The sequence below is a fragment of the Aedes aegypti genome, chromosome 3 (genome assembly GCF_002204515.2).
Source record: "Aedes aegypti strain LVP_AGWG chromosome 3, AaegL5.0 Primary Assembly, whole genome shotgun sequence".
NCBI lineage: Eukaryota > Metazoa > Arthropoda > Insecta > Diptera > Culicidae > Aedes > Aedes aegypti.
In genome coordinates, this window is record NC_035109.1 from 254,125,065 (window position 1) to 254,143,235 (window position 18,171).

General features: G+C 37.0%; 1 protein-coding gene across 6 annotated transcripts in view; it reads right to left on the bottom strand.

The window, feature by feature from the left end:
* Positions 1 to 211: 211 nt before the first annotated feature.
* The window catches only part of LOC5563900 (guanine nucleotide-binding protein G(s) subunit alpha), an 87,274-nt gene continuing 69,314 nt past the window's right edge, over positions 212 to 18,171 (bottom strand). For all 6 annotated transcript variants that reach the window (XM_021853099.1, XM_021853100.1, XM_021853103.1 and 3 more), the window contains exons 3-11: positions 17,012 to 17,173; positions 16,848 to 16,944; positions 10,854 to 10,974; positions 10,618 to 10,746; positions 10,365 to 10,544; positions 10,179 to 10,303; positions 10,045 to 10,118; positions 9,827 to 9,973; positions 212 to 3,385 (exon numbers count right to left, since the gene is read on the bottom strand). In XM_021853099.1, the coding sequence (XP_021708791.1) occupies positions 9,827 to 9,973; positions 10,045 to 10,118; positions 10,179 to 10,303; positions 10,365 to 10,544; positions 10,618 to 10,746; positions 10,854 to 10,974; positions 16,848 to 16,944; positions 17,012 to 17,173 (1,035 nt within the window). In that variant the 3' untranslated portion in view covers positions 212 to 3,385. The remainder of the gene's footprint in view (positions 3,386 to 9,826; positions 9,974 to 10,044; positions 10,119 to 10,178; positions 10,304 to 10,364; positions 10,545 to 10,617; positions 10,747 to 10,853; positions 10,975 to 16,847; positions 16,945 to 17,011; positions 17,174 to 18,171) is intronic.

An 18,171-nucleotide genomic window follows, 5' to 3' on the forward strand; every position in this document is an offset into this window, starting at 1 on the left:
TGTTTACCGTTCCTGCAATAACCGAGTTAAATCAATATCGGCAACATGACGTTGATGAACGAAGTTTTTTCTTGCAAACATTGGTTATAGCAAAACTTCAAACCCGTACACTCGAGTTTTGATCAAACCATCAGATCCGTTTGGTTGCACACCATCCATTCTACTTAAAGGGAAATGAAGAAGAAAACAAAATAAAAAACAAAATAAAATATTCACATTTCTGCTTGTTTTATTTCCACATTTTGAATTAGAATTTCATCTTCTGTTTGTGCGATTTTGTATTTCTCATTCTCTCTATAGGTATGACTATTTTGTCCTTTTGTTTTTGTATCGATTTTTCCATTTTTTTCTTCATATATAATCTATACAACTATATAAAAGAGTTATACACGTTTACATCCTACCTTCTCTGTGGTTGCTTATTTCCACTTGTGTTTTTTATTTGTTTTCTGCTCTTGTGTGTTGTGGATTACAGCACACTGAGAATTTATCATTGTTTTTGGTGGTTTTCCCAGCAATTTATTAATGATATTTATGGCTTCAAAACATGAAATGATTCGACACGCTGTCTTGAATTTGATCGATATACTGATAATTAAAATTAATGGTAAAACTACCAAACACTGGGACAAATCCTCACTGTAACTTTTTTGTGTTTGTATTCCTTTTCCGTCTCTAGAATAGATCACTCGCACTTTACCGCTAGTTTCGCATAGAAAATGAAGAAACTTTTACAGTAAAATCTATCTGGGCTCTGGAGAGGGCTGTGTTATTAGCAAGAAGCAGAAAGATGGACCAGATGGTGGCTCGTTAGCGGGCTAAAATAAATAACATTTTTTAACGTTTAACAGCTTGTCCCGCGTTATTTTCTTGGAATCTTCACAACTTGTCCTCCCATTCTAATCTACTGTGTGACAGATGCATGTGTTTGTCTCAGTGGGTGGATGTAATTGCGAAGCTTTTTTTGTGGGTGTTTGTAATTGTTATAACATTTGCGACGTTGACTCAATCTCTCAAATCAAAAAGAGATTTCTCATTATAGGATGCGAGACTTTCATTGGTGATCTTTTGATAATTAAAACTAGTATAACACAAAAGGGTAAAATAAAATATTGCAACAAGGTATTACATTTTTCCTAAGCATAAATTACCAATGATATATATGACACAGTAACAGTGAATTGCGATGTTTGTTTCAACTAAATAAGTTTCCATTTGGACATTTGAAGTGCTTTGTTTTGTTGCATGTGATGTATGTTTACTACAAGTTTCGAGCGAAGCAATTAGGTAGTGGCAGCCGAAGGATAAATGAAAGTTAATTCTTGTGTTGAGTGACAAGAGCTGCATATTGATATTTTGATAGTCACTTGGGTAACGTCACTCACTAAGAACAGCCCGAATAATCATGGAGGGAAAGTTCAACCAATTTTTAAGGCTACATTTAGACTGCGTCTCCTATTTCCACTGTCGTGAAGGTGAACCAACATTTAAAATGATATTTTTTGTTAACGAATGTTGCTAAGTAATATAGAAAATAAAATGCCTTTGCGCAAAATTGCAGCACATACACTATGTTGTAATGTTTTCTAGTATAGGTGGTTAAACCCTTTCCAGTTCCTCAAACTTTGCCGTGCGCATTTGTCTAATCTGTCGGTTCCGAGATTCAGATCCGTGTACTTTTGAAAACTTTTCTAGGTTATACATAACTCTGCGTCAGAAGCATACTATAATCAATGCCCTACTTGTTGTGGTTGCTGTTTGCAATTCACTGTGGAACAGCGATGTTTTATTGATTGTTTTCTGCATGTTTTGTTCTCGTTCATTATTAAGCGGCTAATTGGAAAAATTACCCTACTTTTTCTAAGATTTCCACATACTTCTTTCCTTTTTGTAACTCCTTTCACTATCGTATGTCACATAATGAACATAGAACATCTACATCATAAATTATTAAATACGTAAATAAAGAATAAAACACTTCTTCTTATTTCTCTCTTTCTTTTTTAAAGCGGATTCAACAAGGATGATAAAATTTTCTAAAACAAAAATATATATGATACATTGTTATTCAATAAAATGTGTATACAGATTACGATAATTAAAAATACTGGAAAATAGTTCTACAACAAGAGCGCATATAATCATTTTTGGACGAATTTAGAAGCATTTCTCCTAAACAAAAAAAAAGAAAAATTCTGCTCTATTAACAATAACTTCTTTCTTCTACGATGACTTACCTCGCTTTCGTGCAATGTCGTTTTCTGTTCTATTATATGATGTGATTTTATCCTAGCTGATCTCTCGTACAATGTGTGTATGTATGCATGGTTTTTTGTTTGTGTCGGATGTTTGTTAAGTTTACCTCTAATATTCACTACCCTTCCATCAAAAACTAAAATAAATCAAAAAATAGAAAACAGCTCACAGATTACTAAGACTTAGTTTCTGATCTTCACTCTATAGCATGACAACGACGACATGACTTCCTTTTCTTTGTATTTCACTAGTTATGTTTACACAACACACACATATGTTTCTTGTATCATCATTATTTGTTTTTTTACTCGCTGAAAGGGCCGTAAGCATTTTTGTGTTTTTGTGTGTGTTTTCTCATTGTTGTCTGTTTAAATTTTATATGGCGGTGAATCATTGCTATCTCTTTCATACACTCTGCGTTATATAACACACCGATCATTACTCTTCTCTTTCTATCAAAGTTTTTTTTTTCGTTCACATATTTGCTTTGCATTAATAATTTAATAGTAACGACGATGACTACTGTGTGGTATGCAGTTGTTTCTGGTATCATCAATTTCCTTCCATTAATTTCACAATTACGTTTGAACTGCGAATTTTCTAGCTCATTCTTTTTTTTTTTTTTTGATTGATGATATCTCAACGTTACTTTTCTTTTGTGTGCATATAGGTTGTAATTTGATTTTTTTGACTACAGGTTATTATTCAGTATCGGCAATCATTTATCCGGTGTCACCTTTGCCGTCGCTGACTGTTTTAACCAACACGATCCACTTTTTTTTTTCAGCAAGATCGGTTGTTTAGTGGAACACGCGACGTAGGGAATACGATACGGCGCGATTTTGTATCGATCCTTGATGCGATTGTTTGAACAAGTGTATCCGTCTGTATGCGTGGTTTCAAACGCAAATCACTCACTGACTTTGTGTACGTCTCATGATTCTTTTGTTTATTCTGCGGTTATTTTTTATTTTAGTCTGTATAGGTTTCTGTTTTTTTTGTTTTGATTATTAATTAATCAATATTTCTTTTTATTATAAAATTAGTAAAGTTTGGCTAGATTTGATATTTTTACGGTAGACACAACTAAAATGAGACGACCAGGTTGCATCAAAATTGTTAAGTATATCTGAAAAAAGAAAAGAAAAACAAACATGATGAGTCGCTTAAAGGTAAAGCTTACAGTTGTTACGAATATTAATAACAAAAGTTTTAGGTTACATTATTCTGTATTCATGGCCAAAGTCAGACGGGGGCATAAAAAAAAATGCCAAAACCAACTGGTTTGCTAAGAAGGCTAATACTTTGTTTGAATTTTTAAGTGTTGTCTCCAGCATTCATTTTTATTGAAAATTACGTCATGGTGACTTTTTGGAAAATAATTAGAGTATTTAATTTTTCATTTGGTATCGTGCCAGCACCGAGGAGGCAGTCCCTCTAGTATGCCGTAGGTGACACAAATCTGGTTAGATGGCTTATCCGGCTTATCAAATTCATTTCACCAAGGCAAAGGCAAAAGTAGAGCAAAAAGATGAAGCATTGGCTTGATTGATCCAATAATGCTGAGAAAACAGTCATGTTCTTTTAATGTAACTTTTGAAAAATGTCACAACTTTAAGTAACAATTTAGTAAACAAAATTCAAAACATGTGTTTGTCTAAATATTTATGAAGTGAGATTGACTAATTTCCATTGAAATGCGCAATAGACGTGTTATCACAGAGATATGGACAAAACACTTTTGTATGTTTTTAAGCTAAGCTTTTGCACAGGAGTGTATTCCATGATACCACTAGTGTTTTTTTCAAGAGCTTTACCTATGATGGATTTTCCCCTTGTAAATAGTACCCTAAAGCACTATACCCTAAAGGAATCATGCCGTTTACGCAAAATGAACCAAATATATTACAGCGACCGATTTGCTCACAGATTCTTGCGTCGGAGAACCAGAACAAAACAAATGTCAAAAGAACGTGATTGCTGGATGAGCAGAGTCTGCTCACAGCCGTTCTTTTTTCCTTTTCATAGTTATTTTTGTAAATAATTGGGTGAATTATAATTATAATAGATAGATTACAAACTAAAGTTCGACAGTATTGAGAAAATTAACCGATATATGGTGTTATTGTAAAAATAACACAGGGAATCGGATGCGTGAATGCATGTCAAAATAAAATGATGCGATGCCCTCTACAGTATTTGGGTTCGGGCGATCGTGAGCAAAGAAAGCAAGAACGCAATCGCACAAAAGGAACCACCGATGCGGTACAATTTTTCTGTTGTGCATGAACAGACTCTGTTCACCGTTTTACAGCACTGCCCTAAAGTCACACTAGTGACTTTTTGCGGCCGTTCTGCTATAAACTATTACACAATATTGTTTACCATGATGGTCAAGGCCCAAAACATAAACGAAACAAATAGTTTTGATTAAAATTTAAGCCCCTTTGCACCTACAGTAGGGTATTTATTATGGAGGACCTAAGCATGGTGTTGAAATTTCAACCGTATTTCAGTGTCCTAAACCTAAATGTTGGATTATTTTGCAAAGTGAAGTGTTCAAACTATCCTTTATCTGGGGTTTAGTGAGGTAAAATAATCAATTTTGAAATTTTGACTTTGCTTTGTAGCCGCGGACTCTAACCACTCTAAGGAAGGGTCACGATTATAAAACCAATCAACAGAATCGAATGATTTTCTGTCGGTTTCGTCTCCTCTTCCGTCGTAGCTGGCCAATGTCAAATTAAATAGACAAGGTTCTTCCACCTTATGAAAATAAAAGAATTTGTTGATTCAAGTAAACCCTATAATTTTTGTGCTTTCTAAATACATCGATTTTCTACTAACTTTCACCAAACCAATGCAATTTCAAAAGACTGCTTCCCTGCTTGTATCTTAATTTTCAACGTATTTTTAGCATGTGCACCGATTTTCCCCCAGTTTTTAGTGATTTTTCGGTAAAACATTGATTGATTGATTTGACTTTATTAACGAGATTTTTAGCCCTGGGCTAGTTCATCTCGGGACCAACGGCTTTACTTCCCTTCCGAAGGAAGTCGTCACTATAACTTTTTACGTCATAAGTAACTATGTCGGGGATGGGATTCGATCCCAGGTCCTCGGCGTGAGAGGCGAGTGTTCTAACCACTACACCAGGTCCGTCCCCTTGGTAAAACATTGTGTTTATTTGAAATATACATATTTGTAAATATGAGAAACTACAATGTAAAGATAAACAGAAATATTTTGTTTAAAGGAATAAGTGTATAAATGATATATAATATCACGAAATAGTATCTTAATAATATAAAACATGTTTCTAGCAATATTTAAAATGACTATAAATGTGTTTTACAGATACCGCAATAATAGGCAAAAATCTATTTTCATTGTTCTATTATTGCTCTATATGCTTTTTCTACAAAATATAGAAATTTTCTTCAAAACTCCACATAGGGGGATTAGGGGCATAATGAACATACGGGGCGAAATGGACACCCCCTCAATATCTGAGAATATGCATACTTCATCAAAAGTTCATACACAACATGAAATCTGCAATGCATTCGAAATGTTTGACGGTACAAAAGCTTATTTTTTGCTTCAATCCAAAAAATCGTCCTTCCAAATTTGAAGAATCTAATTTTTGAGCAAAAGCCCAGAAAGGTTTTTTTGCTATTATGATTGAGGGAGAGTCCTTTTACTTATCGGAACGATTGATAGTCATTTAATATATTTGAATCGCTAAATTTTATGCAAGTGTTCATACCTTTTTACCAGCCTTGTTTTTGATCCAATTTTCTATCTCGCTTTTCTGACATATGATATGATTTTTATAATCATGAATGAATGTAGCACGTCGTACTAACATCAAACTTGAACACTAGACATTTTGTTAACAATTAATTACATTTAATTTGCCGCAGCAGTTCAGATTTTTTACAGGTGAGTTGATTTAACCTGCTTATAAGAGAAAAAAAAAACGTTTTCAATTTACTTAATCTAACTTAACCTAAACATATAACGCATTAATCGTGGCAATAGAAGATTGTTTGAATTTGTTTGAATATCAAAAGCTTGTTCTTAATATATTTTATATTTTATAGGATATTTTTGAAGACCTGAGTAACTTGATTTTCAATTGGACTAGTAAATCCTTAATTAAAATTGTGCGCGCTTTCAAACTGCATAGCAAGTTTTTGAGCTTTTTCGCAATTAGTTAGTAATAATTTGTTTTCCTCTTTCAATGCCGGTATTGGCTTCTGAGGTTTTTTTTTCAAAATTTTAGATAATTTCCAAAAAGGCTTAGAGCCAGAGTCCAATTGAAAAATCTAAAAGTAGATGAAAAAAACGAATTTAGTACTATACCATTTAATTCCACTAGAGTTTGTATCCTTTGACAGATACGCGTATTTCGACCTAAACTGTAAGGCCGTCTTCAGTGTCGTGTACTAGACTCGACATTTATTATGAAAAATAAGATTTATTATGAAAAATCTAATTTTCAAAATGTTTGTTTCTTAATTGTGTAAAACGTTTCTTGATTTCTTTCTGAAAATCCTGCCATATAATTTTCATAGCATGATCGCGAGTGCGTTGAAATCGCCTTCTCCTCACGTTTTTAAGACGGATCAAGACTTTAAGATCATCGTCTATAATCACGGATTCAAATTTTACTTCACATTTTGGAATTGTAATGCTCCTGGCTTCAACAATGGAATTTGTTAAAGTTTCAATAGCATTGTCAATATCAAGTTAAGTTTCTAAAGAAATGATGACATCAAGATTAGAGTCAACATACGTTTCAGATGTATTCCAGTCGGCTCGAAAATAATTGAAAGTGGAGCTGATAGGATTCAGAATTGCTTCATGAGATATTTGAAATGTAACAAGGACATGATCAGAATCATAATCAGGATGAGTAATTAATTGGCTACAAAGATCACTAGAGTCGGTTAAGACCAAGTCAATCGTAGATGGATTTCTACAAGAGGAAATACACGTAGGGCTATCAGGGTATTGAATTGAGAAATATCCTGAAGAGCACTCATAAAAAAAAAATTCTGCCGTTGGAATTACTTTGAGAATTATTCCATGACCGATGTTTGGCATTAAAGTCACCAATGACAACAATTTTTGACTTATTACGAGTCCATTTTCGCAAGTCAGTTTGGAGCAAATTAACTTGCTGTCCAGAGCATTGAAAAGGCAAACAGGCAGCTATGAAAGTATATTTACCAAACTGTGTTTCAACAGAAACACCTAAAGTTTCAAAAACTTTAGTTTCAAATGACGAAAACAGTTGATGTTTTATACGCCTATGAATGATGATTGCAACACATGACAACCCCCACATGCCCCATCAAGTCGATCATTACGATAAACAAAAAAGCTAGGATCTCTTTCAAAATTAGATCCAAGTTTTAAATACGTTTCGGTAATAACTGCTATATGCACGTTATTAGCTGTAAGAAAATTAAACAGCTCGTCCTCTTTACCATTCAGAGAACGAGCATTCCAATTTAAAATATTCAAATTATTATTTGGATCCATTAGAAAAACGTAATCCAATAACAATTTGATTAGTAAATTTTACACCAACTTGGACTGCTTCACTTGAAGTGTGCTTCTTCTCTTCAAGATGTTTGAGAAGAAGTTCGCGATCTTTAAGAGTTTCCGGCAAACGCGACAGTCCCCTTTCTTTGCGATTTGGAAGGAGACCTTGATTCCCCTAATGGAGCTCAAGAACTCCTGCCTAAATTCCGCAAATTCGGAACAACTGACCACGATAGGCGGCACTCTTTGCTTCCTCACTTGAATCAAAGAGCCTGGGCTAGAGACTGCTTCGATTTGGTGTTCGGAAAATTTGTCTAGAGCATCGAACTGATTGCTCATTTCGATACAATTATTCATTTCACCCTTGGAAGAAAGTTCGCATTTCGGGGAAACGTCCTTTCTTCCATTCTTGCCACGTTTAGTGACAGTAGGACAGCAAATCAGCATTTTGAAGCTCGCGAGTATTTTATTTCATGATAGATTGCGGACTCCGGATAAATGCTGAAAATAAATATTGGGAATTTTAAACACAAGATTAATTTCCGTGGCGAAATTTTTTCCATCAGCCATTGGCACAAGTCTCTCTCTTAAAAAAAGTTACACAAAACCGGACTTTTCTGGGCCAACATATTTGTGTGTGATTTTGGCTCATTCTGAAAAATCTATATTGTGCTGATTTATGGTTAACTTTTACAAATTTCATGCTACACTGGGAAGCCTCAAGTTGCGAAGCATCTTCATGTGTTATATACGTCGCGGAAAATAAAAACAAAGCAGCAGTTTTTCAGAATGTTTTGAACTTGCATACATGATGTGTTGGTCCACAATAGCACGGTTTTGTGCGAACTGTACTCAATTTTATGTAAATTCGTTTTAGTGTGCTGATTTTAAGTTGAACTCCAAGAATGATATATTGAATTTATCATGATGCAATTTTATATAAATATGAATATTAGATAATAATATTTGAAAAATTATTTTAAATATTCAATATATAAACGATCACAGCAAACTAGTTGGATTTTTTTCGTCGGCCGGGGAGGGGTGGCAACGGTCCCCATTTCCCCCCTTTGGCTACGATCATGACACCCTTGTGTGTATAGTGGATCTTCTCGGGTTGGAAATTGTCTTGTCTTCTCAGAGCATTGGGGTTTCCGGTGAGAATGATGAAGAAATAATAGGGTCCATCCAAAAACCACGTGATCATTTAAAAGAGATGAGGGTCCACTATGTGCAGTTTCCATATAGATTTCAAGTCAAACTTTTGAATAGGGCCTAAATCGAAATAAAGAGTTTGTTACAAATCATCCGCATAGGCCGCCTATGCGATTAGCGTTGCAAAAACTATTATAAATACATAATAGAATTTTCATGAAAATGATGACTTGACAAGAATTATTTTGAAATTTTCAATTATTTTGCTGTTATTGAAGGAACATTGTTAAAAATATTGAAAAAAGTCAAAAAGCCCTAAATGAAAAACAGTGCCAGTGTGCAGATAAATTCTTCACAGTACTTTAGTTAACAGTCTAAACTACTCTTGAGAACAAATTTTAACCTGGTACAACTTGAGACAAAAAAAGAATGAGATGTATAAAGATTGAATAAGAAATCGGATATAAATTTTCAGTGTAGTCCTCACACATACCCGAACAATAGTACGACTTGTTATTTCATTAAATTTTTCTAAAACAGCTTTTTGAGTAAACTTTCGAATTGTGTTCTAAGATCTGTATAAAATATTACAATAATGCATTTCATTCGACGTATATCTTTGTGTTTGCCCTGAATCCTTTATATTTCCCAAAAAAAAACTAACTTTGATGTACTGTATCAACGAATCCACAACGAATCTTGCTCTAATATTCAAGGAATATCTCAATAGAAGTGTTCACTATGGAATATATTACAAGGAAAAATTATAAGGACAAGCCATTTTTCCTGATCGCCCATAGTGGACCGGCTTGACACAGCTTCAGTAAAATTTTGGAAATCAAACATATTTTTAACTCACCTATAACAGCTCGTATTGCCGCAGATGCATCCGCTGGATGATGTCTCGACAATCGTTGAAAACTCTTTTGATGTTTTCTGTGTCTACCGCACAGGTAAAGTGCGGATAGCAGTAATGCTTACCGTCGCCACTGGCTGTCGATATACGCTAAAACAAAGATTACAAAAGTGATAGATTGTCCTAATTTAACATGACCGTAATCTAATGCTAATACACACCAAAAACTCATCTCGAATGAAATATTTTGCCCTTATCACTTCTGGCTCTTCGCCCATCTCACAAACGGCGTCGGCTGAAATATACTCGCAGTTAGCAACAAAAATAAGTTTTATCCATGATTGGTTAAACTTACCGGGCGTCTGGTAACGATTGAACTCACTAAAGTAGTCGGAAAGTTTACTTTTACCAGCTTTGATTTTCTCCGCCAGCAAGTCTTGTTTGTTCAGAAACAATATGACCGATATTGTTCGTAACCATCTGTCGAAACACTTTTTATTTTAGTATTGATATATAAAAAAGCAAAATAATTCCAAATTACCTATTGTTCCAAATACTTTTGAACAGTTCCAGCGATTCTCTCAGCCGATTTTGCGTTGGATCCTCCCGCAGGACCATATTATAACTAGAACACGCTGTCACGAATATGATTGCAGTGACATCGTTAAAACACTGGATCCATTTACGTCGTTCGTCGCGCTGACCGCCAACGTCGAACATGCTGGAAAATTAATAGAATGTTTAAACATATTAACAATTATGTTGAGGTATGAACATTTGACTTCGAAACTTACTGAAAATTAACCTTGTCAACTTGAAACCTAGTTTCGAATATACCCGACGTTAAGACACGACATCTCAGTATATCCTGCTCGGTTGGAGTATAATTAGGCTGTTTGATTTCACTAACACGATCCAGAAAGCTGGAAAACAAAATGATAACAAGCAACAGCATATCATTGATTGAGATTGACCATAAGTGGGCGCAGTGGAGTTCAGTTGAGGTTAGGTTGAAAACGTGACTACTCACTATTTAGCACAATCAATTAATTGGTATTCATTCGACCGTTCGTAGGTCTGCTGTACACCACGATCTTTCCACAGTTCTTCTGTATTCTCGTAGAACTCCGGTGGATAGTTGAAATCAGGACCTGGAAGACATAGCAATCTGGGTAAAAATAATCCGACCAAAATTATGCTGCATAGCCTAGATGTTTTCCCAATCCAACCGAATCTTTCGTATTTTATATGTTTTATCAATACTTCCGTGCTTTGGAATGACAATTTGTTATCTCATTAGTTTAATTCCCTTTCCCTGCCAAATAATACAGGCACAGACACAGTCTGTGATAAAGGGTTTACTATTATCGTATTTAAATGCACTCCCGTGCAAAGATTTGGGATCACCCCCTAAAAACATACAAAAGTGTTTTGTCCATATCTCTGTGTTTACACGTCCAATCAAAACTCTCTATGGCGCATTCGAAAAGCAATGACCAAGTTATTCTTAATTCGTAGGTTCTTTTTTCAAAATCGTTTTTTGAATGTTGTATATCATGATATGTCCCGAACCGGTGCAATCGGCAAAGTCCACAGAAACGTAAAGGGGCTAGCGATTGGAAGCTCGGTACGTGGAACTGTAAATCTCTCAATTCATCGGAGCACACGTATACTCGTCGACGTGCTGAAGGACCGCAGATTCAGCATCGTGGCGTTGCAGGAAGTGTGTTGGAAGGGATCAATGGTGCGAACGTTTAGAGGTAACCATACCATCTACCAGAGCTGCGGCAATACACACGAGCTGGGAACAGCTTTTATAGTGATGGGTGATTTGCAGAGGTGTGTGATCGGGTGGTGGCCGATCAATGAGTGAATGTGCAAGTTGGGGCTCAAAGGCCGGTTCTTCAACTTCCGCATAATAAACGTGCACGGCCCTCACTCCGCCCAGCACTGATTTTACGCGCAGCTTGAACGTGAGTACGATAGCTGCCCAAGCCACAACGTCAAAATCATCATAGGAGATCTAAACGTTCAGGTTGGCCAGAAGGAGCAATTCAGACCGACTATTGGAAAGTTCAGCGCCCACCGGCTGACGAACGAAAACGGCTTACGACTAATTGATTTCATCGCCTACCAAGAATATGGCCATTCGTAGCACCTACTTCCAGCACAGCAGACAGAATCACAAAGCAACCACGTTTTGATTGATGGACGGCACTTCTCCGCCATTATCGAAGTCAGGACTATCTCGACTCTGACCACTATCTGGTGATGGTTTAACTGCGCCCAAAACTCTCAGTCGTTAACAACGTACGGTACCGACGGCCGCCCCGGTATGACCTAGAGCGGCTCAAGCAACCGGACGCGCAGCACCTCGAGGCTGCATTACCGGAAGGGGGTTAGCTGGATGAAGCCCCTCTTGAGGACTGCTGGAGAACAGTGAAGGCAGCCATCAAAAATGCAGCTGAGAACAACGTCGGATACGTGGGACGGAGTCGAAGGAACGATGAGTTCGACGAGGAATGTAGGCAGATTCTGCAGGAGAAGAATGCAGCGCGGGCGGTCATGCTGCAGCAAGGGACCCGGCAGAACGTTATAGACGGAACCGGCAACAGCAGACCCGCCTCTTTCGGAAAAAAACGCCGCCTGGAGGAGATGGAGTGCGAGGAGATGGAACAGCTGTGCCGGTCTCAAGAAACAAATATGTTCCATCAGAAGCTCAACGCAACGGCTTCATGCCGCGAGCCGAGATGTGCAGGGATAAGGATGGGAACATCTTGACACACAAACGTGAGCTGATCGAAAGGTTGAGCACCACTTCGACGAACACCTCAATGGCGCTGAGGGCACAGGCAATGAAGGACGGGATAACGGAAGAAATGCCTTCGTCAGCTACCGGAGGTGCAGAAGGAAGGGGTAATATGCCCCACTTACAAGAAAGGCGGCAAGCTAGATTGTGAGAACTTTCAAGCGATCACCATTCTTAATGTGGCACGTAGTATTATTCCAGATCATCTTCCGTCGTCTGTCACCTGTAGTAAACGAGTTCGTGGGAAGTTATCAAGCCGGCTTCGTTGACGACCGATCGACAACGGACCGGTTCTTTACTGTACGGCAAATCCTCCAAAAATGTTGTGAATACCAGGTCCTAACACATCGATTTCGATAGATTTCAAAGCGGTATACGACAGTATCGACCGCGTAGAGCTATGAAAAATCATAGACGAGAACAGCTTTCCTGAGAAGCTCACAAGCACGATGGAGGGTGTGCAAAATTGTGTGAAGATTTTGGGCGAACATTCCAGTTCGTTTGAATCCCGCCGAAGACTACGACAAGGCTATGGGCTTTCGTGTATGTTGTTCATTATTGCGCTAGAATGTGTTGATAGCCGGGGTACGATTTTCACGAGATCCAGTCAATTTGTTTGCTTCAAACAGCAAAAGTTAGACTGTTGGTGAATGCGTCTAAGGCAAAGTACATGCTAGAAGGTGGAGCCGAGCACATCAGGACCGCCTAGGTAGCAGTGTTACGATAGATATAAAAGATACGTTCGAGGTTGCCCACGAGTTCGTCTACCTACCATGTACAAGACACTAATAAGACCGGTAGTCATCTGCGTTCATGACACGTGGACGATGCTCGAAGAGGACCTGCAAGCACTTGAAGTCTTCGAACGTCGGGACGTAGGACGATCTTTGGTGGTAAGCAGGAAAACGGTGTGTGGCGGCGAAGAATGAAGCACGAGCTCACCCAACTCTACGGTGAACCCGATATCCATAAGGTGGCCAAAGCTGGAAGGATACGATGGGCAGCGCATGTTGCAAGAATGCCAGACCATAACCCTTCAAACATGGTGTTCGCTTAGGATTCGGTTGGTACAAGAAGGCGTGCAGCGCAGCGGATCAAGTGATTTGACGAGCGTGAGGCAGAGCCGAGGATGGAGAGATGCTGATGCTGAGATATCTGATTTTTCAGGGAGGCGTGTCACCAGTATTACATCCATAATTTATCATATAACTTCTAGAAATATGTCGATACCAGTTATGAACCCTTTGCGTATTATGGAACCCCTACAGAAAAACATAAAATTAACACTCAAAGCGACCTTAGTCCTATAAAATCCACCGGGGGAACTTCGATTGCATTGTTAGGTAGCAGCTTCATTCAAAATATTTGGCCTGAAGTGTATAAATGCATTTGAACAGTTTTGTAAATTCGGCCACACAAGGGTCCATAATATGAAATTCCAGGTGGGTCCATAATTAGGGTTACCATATTTGCTCTTACCGGAAAGAGTACATTTTTTCGAACTCTATAAAAGAGTACTCAAGAGTAAACTTTGCCTGATAGCTTAAAATTTTGAAAATGCTCTTTTTACTAACGTGTTTATCTGAATTTCCTTGTTATGATCATTTTTGTATTAGTGAATAGATTTGTTCAGTCGTTTTTTGTTTTTTTTTTATAATGACGCCTAACGTAAAGAAAGCCGTTCGAATTTTGGCAATACTATAGTCTATCAATTATTTTTATACCACCAAATGTAGAACAATATACAGGTTTGTACAACAAACCAGAACTGACAAGAGCACTTTTTCAAACCTTGGATCTGAAAAGAATCTCGAGTATTGTCATCAAATTAAGTTTTTCTAGGGAATTATTGAAGCAATATAGAAGACACAGGCTTGATTAGTTTAATAGTTTATTTTCGTCTTTTGGGCACTATATTTCAAAGTTTCCATTCCCACAGCTGTGTTCAACCATTGGACCATTTGAAAACGACGTTCTAATAAAAGTGCCTGAGCAAAAGTTGTTCCCAATAGTTTAAAACTAAATCAATAATCAATAATGAGGTATGAACTAAACATCAATAGTTAGCTAATTATTTAACAATAGTATTACCGTTAGGTCACATATATCTATATTTAGTGAGATATATGAGCTCATCATTATTGAGCAAATCGTACCAATTCGAACCATCTATAATTTAACGAAAATCGTTCGATACCTGTTTTCATGGGAAATATCTGGTTTCTTCAAAATATTATTTGATTTGTTCGGCAATCGCCAGTAATAACTACAAAAGAGTACAATTGAGCCTATTTAGCAAAACGAATAGTACACATTCTTTTAAGACAAATAGGAGTACATGTACTCTCAAAAGAGTACGTCTGGTAACCCTATGGTCCATAATAGGCACGTCGGCAGCGCGCCGGATAACATGAGAATCAATTGGAGGGTCCATAATAAGAAACTTCAAATTTGTCAACATTCCTATTATGAATCCCAGCGGGGTCCATTATAGGCATAAGGATAACCCAAATGAGTATTTCACGGGATAAATCGAATGATTTTGTGTGTTTTGAAGGCGCACTATGAATTAAAGACGTAAAACTTGTTGACGGACTGCACAAAACGTATATCCATCTAAGATATATTTGCAAAAAGCGTCTAGAATGAATCTCAACTACTGAAACCCTACGCTCCAAAAATTGTTGATGCAATACCTCCAAAACACAATAGAAATCTTAAAAATTGGTCTCATTGCTGAATCGCATTTTTGCCTATTTATCATTTCCAAACTAGTAACTTTAAGAACAATACTCGGCGGTAAACAAGAAAATGGAATCTGGCGGCGTCGCATGAATAATGAGTTGTACCAAGTATATAAAGAAGTGGATATTATCAAGCTCATAAAACACGGCAGGCTGCGTTGGGCTGGTCTCGTGGTACGAATGCCGGAAGAACGACAAGCAAAAATAATATTCGGTACAGATCCCGGACGAGGCCGTCGGATTGGTGATAGGCCGCGCACACGTTGGCTTTTCACACGAAATGTTTCAATTTTTGCCGTTCAAAAGTTCTCACTTTCGAGGCTCGTTTTAGTCAACATTTTCCATAGATATCTATGAAAATTTATAATGCTCAACTGCCATAGACGCCTCTTTAGTTGTTTGCCGATCTCAATTAAAAAGTCAAAAATTCGATCTATGATTTTGATGAGCTATCCGGAATTCGAATCAAAGTGTCTGGAATATGAGACAAAAGAATTCTGGAATAAGAATCAAGAAAAGTCCACACATTTCTATTTATTTAAAATTATTCATGTTGTAGAATCAAAATCTTCATTCACCATTCGAAAGTTAATTGTTTTGAAGGCTCGATAGCGAGGTGGAATCATACAGCATTATTAATTTAATATGCTTTCTAATAAGTTATACTTCACTGAGGCCTTAAGTATCCGTAATATGAATCAAAACGGTACATTCAACGTAGCGGATTGTAGCCCATCAAGTATCAAGTACAGTCGAAGCTTGTTATAACCACATCGCAAGGGACCGTCGTATTAGAGAAATGTCACTATAGAGATCAATTATACCATTAAAATATTTTTCAAGGACCGAAAAATGTCGCTATAGAGAGCTTTTGTCGCTATAAAAGTTGTCGTTATAACGAGCTCCGACTGTAAGTAACTTTAAGAAATATCTGGAGAAAAACACTTACCGATCGGTGAAAGTGCGCACATGTATGAATAAGTATGGGATTTTTCAATAAACGACAAAAATAAGTAAAATTTATTATTTCGAATGCGCTTCAAACTAATAGTTTTGCTCTTCATGCTTCGATTATAGTTTCTTTAGTACACTAAACAATTTTTTACCATCTCTTTTTTTTACTAGATGTATTGAAATTGTATTTAAGAAATTTTCACCATAAACGTATAAATCACTAGAGTGAACTAGTATCAAAGTTTTTTGGAATATTATTGGTAGTTTTAAAGTCCTACCAATAATAAGTAGTTGAACATAAGCAGGAACGGAAAACCGATTTCTATTTGATTAATGAATGAAAAGGAGCATCATAAGTAAGGTGTCCACTTTAGAATAAAAAATAAAAAACTCAATGTATAAATTAGGATATAGATTCCCCACTATGATTTCAAGGGCATATTTAGAGAAACATAGGGGCAAAGAACTTTGACTCAATACCCATATACATGTCGTTAGGTATGGATCTTGCATTTACCTGAAGCGTAATCCTGAATATAGTCTACTCTCGCCTGGTTGTCTGGCTTTTCTAATGGAATAGGAGGTGTTAGTGTGCTCATTGCACCGGTAATTGTCTGTAAAGGAAGAAGTATATTTATCAGTCCAAAGTTAGCCACAATAGAAAATCTAAATTTCACTCACCAATATGGCATCTCTGATATTCTTTTTGATATCCTCTATTTTCTGCTTTCTTTCTGTGTCGGAGAATCCATTGACATGCAATATTCTCATTTGTTTTACGATTGTTGACTTGCCGGATTCACCGGCGCCTAATAGTAACAGTCTATGGGTGGCTCTGTAAACCTGTCGATGGGCAATAATAAGTTCATCATCCATGATTGGGGCGATGTCAGGAGAAAGACGGAAAGAAGAAAGCGTATAGAAAAGAAATTTAGTAGGTATAGCTGCCTGTCACTGGAAATCGACTCGTTAAGGACCATAAAGAAAAGTGTAATGTACGCCAGCCTTTGTAGTAGCTCACATGAGCAGCACAATTACACGATCCAACAATTATTTGCTAGTCTTAAACTGCGGGAATCTTTACGTAAAATCTGAAGTTCGTGGATATTTATTGACCTACTTTATCTAATGTTATTGATCAATTATTCAATGCAAGAACCAAGAACGAATTCGTTGAGTAATCTAACATAAGGTCCATTTTTAAATGCGTAGACTCTAGTCAGCTTTGTGATTGATTGGCAACTTACGGTGACTTGAAGACTAAAAACTAGCCTGGGACACGGTTATATGAAAAATTTAGATTCTCGCTCCAGTCCACTTTTTGGATTGCATTTCGGTCCCATAACAACTGTGCAAAATTTCAGCTCGATCGGAGAAACTATATTTTAGCGCCAGCATACTTTTTTAAAGAAAAATCGCAAGAGGTCGCCCATTGACGTCTATAAAAATTCTGAACACCAGTGCGGTCTTCGGCAATATTCTTCATCATAGAAATACCTATCGAGTTCTGAGTTTAGAATTTTTATAGAGGTCAATGGGCGACCTCTGGCGATTTTTCTTTGCAAAAGTAAGTTTTCCCATAGTAAATCCCACACAAACTTTGAACGGCTGGCGCTAAAATATAGTTTCGCCGATTGAGCTGAAATTTTACACAGTTGGTATGGGACCTAAATGCAATCCAAAAAGTGGACTGGAGCGAGAATTTAAATTTTGTCCCACACTACTAAACACGTCCCTGTTACTTTTCATATTGGCTATGAAACGATTATCAATTCCAGCAGTTCTACTTTATAACTGAGTTGATAGGAATGAATTGAACATTTATCGATAAGTGTCTCGAC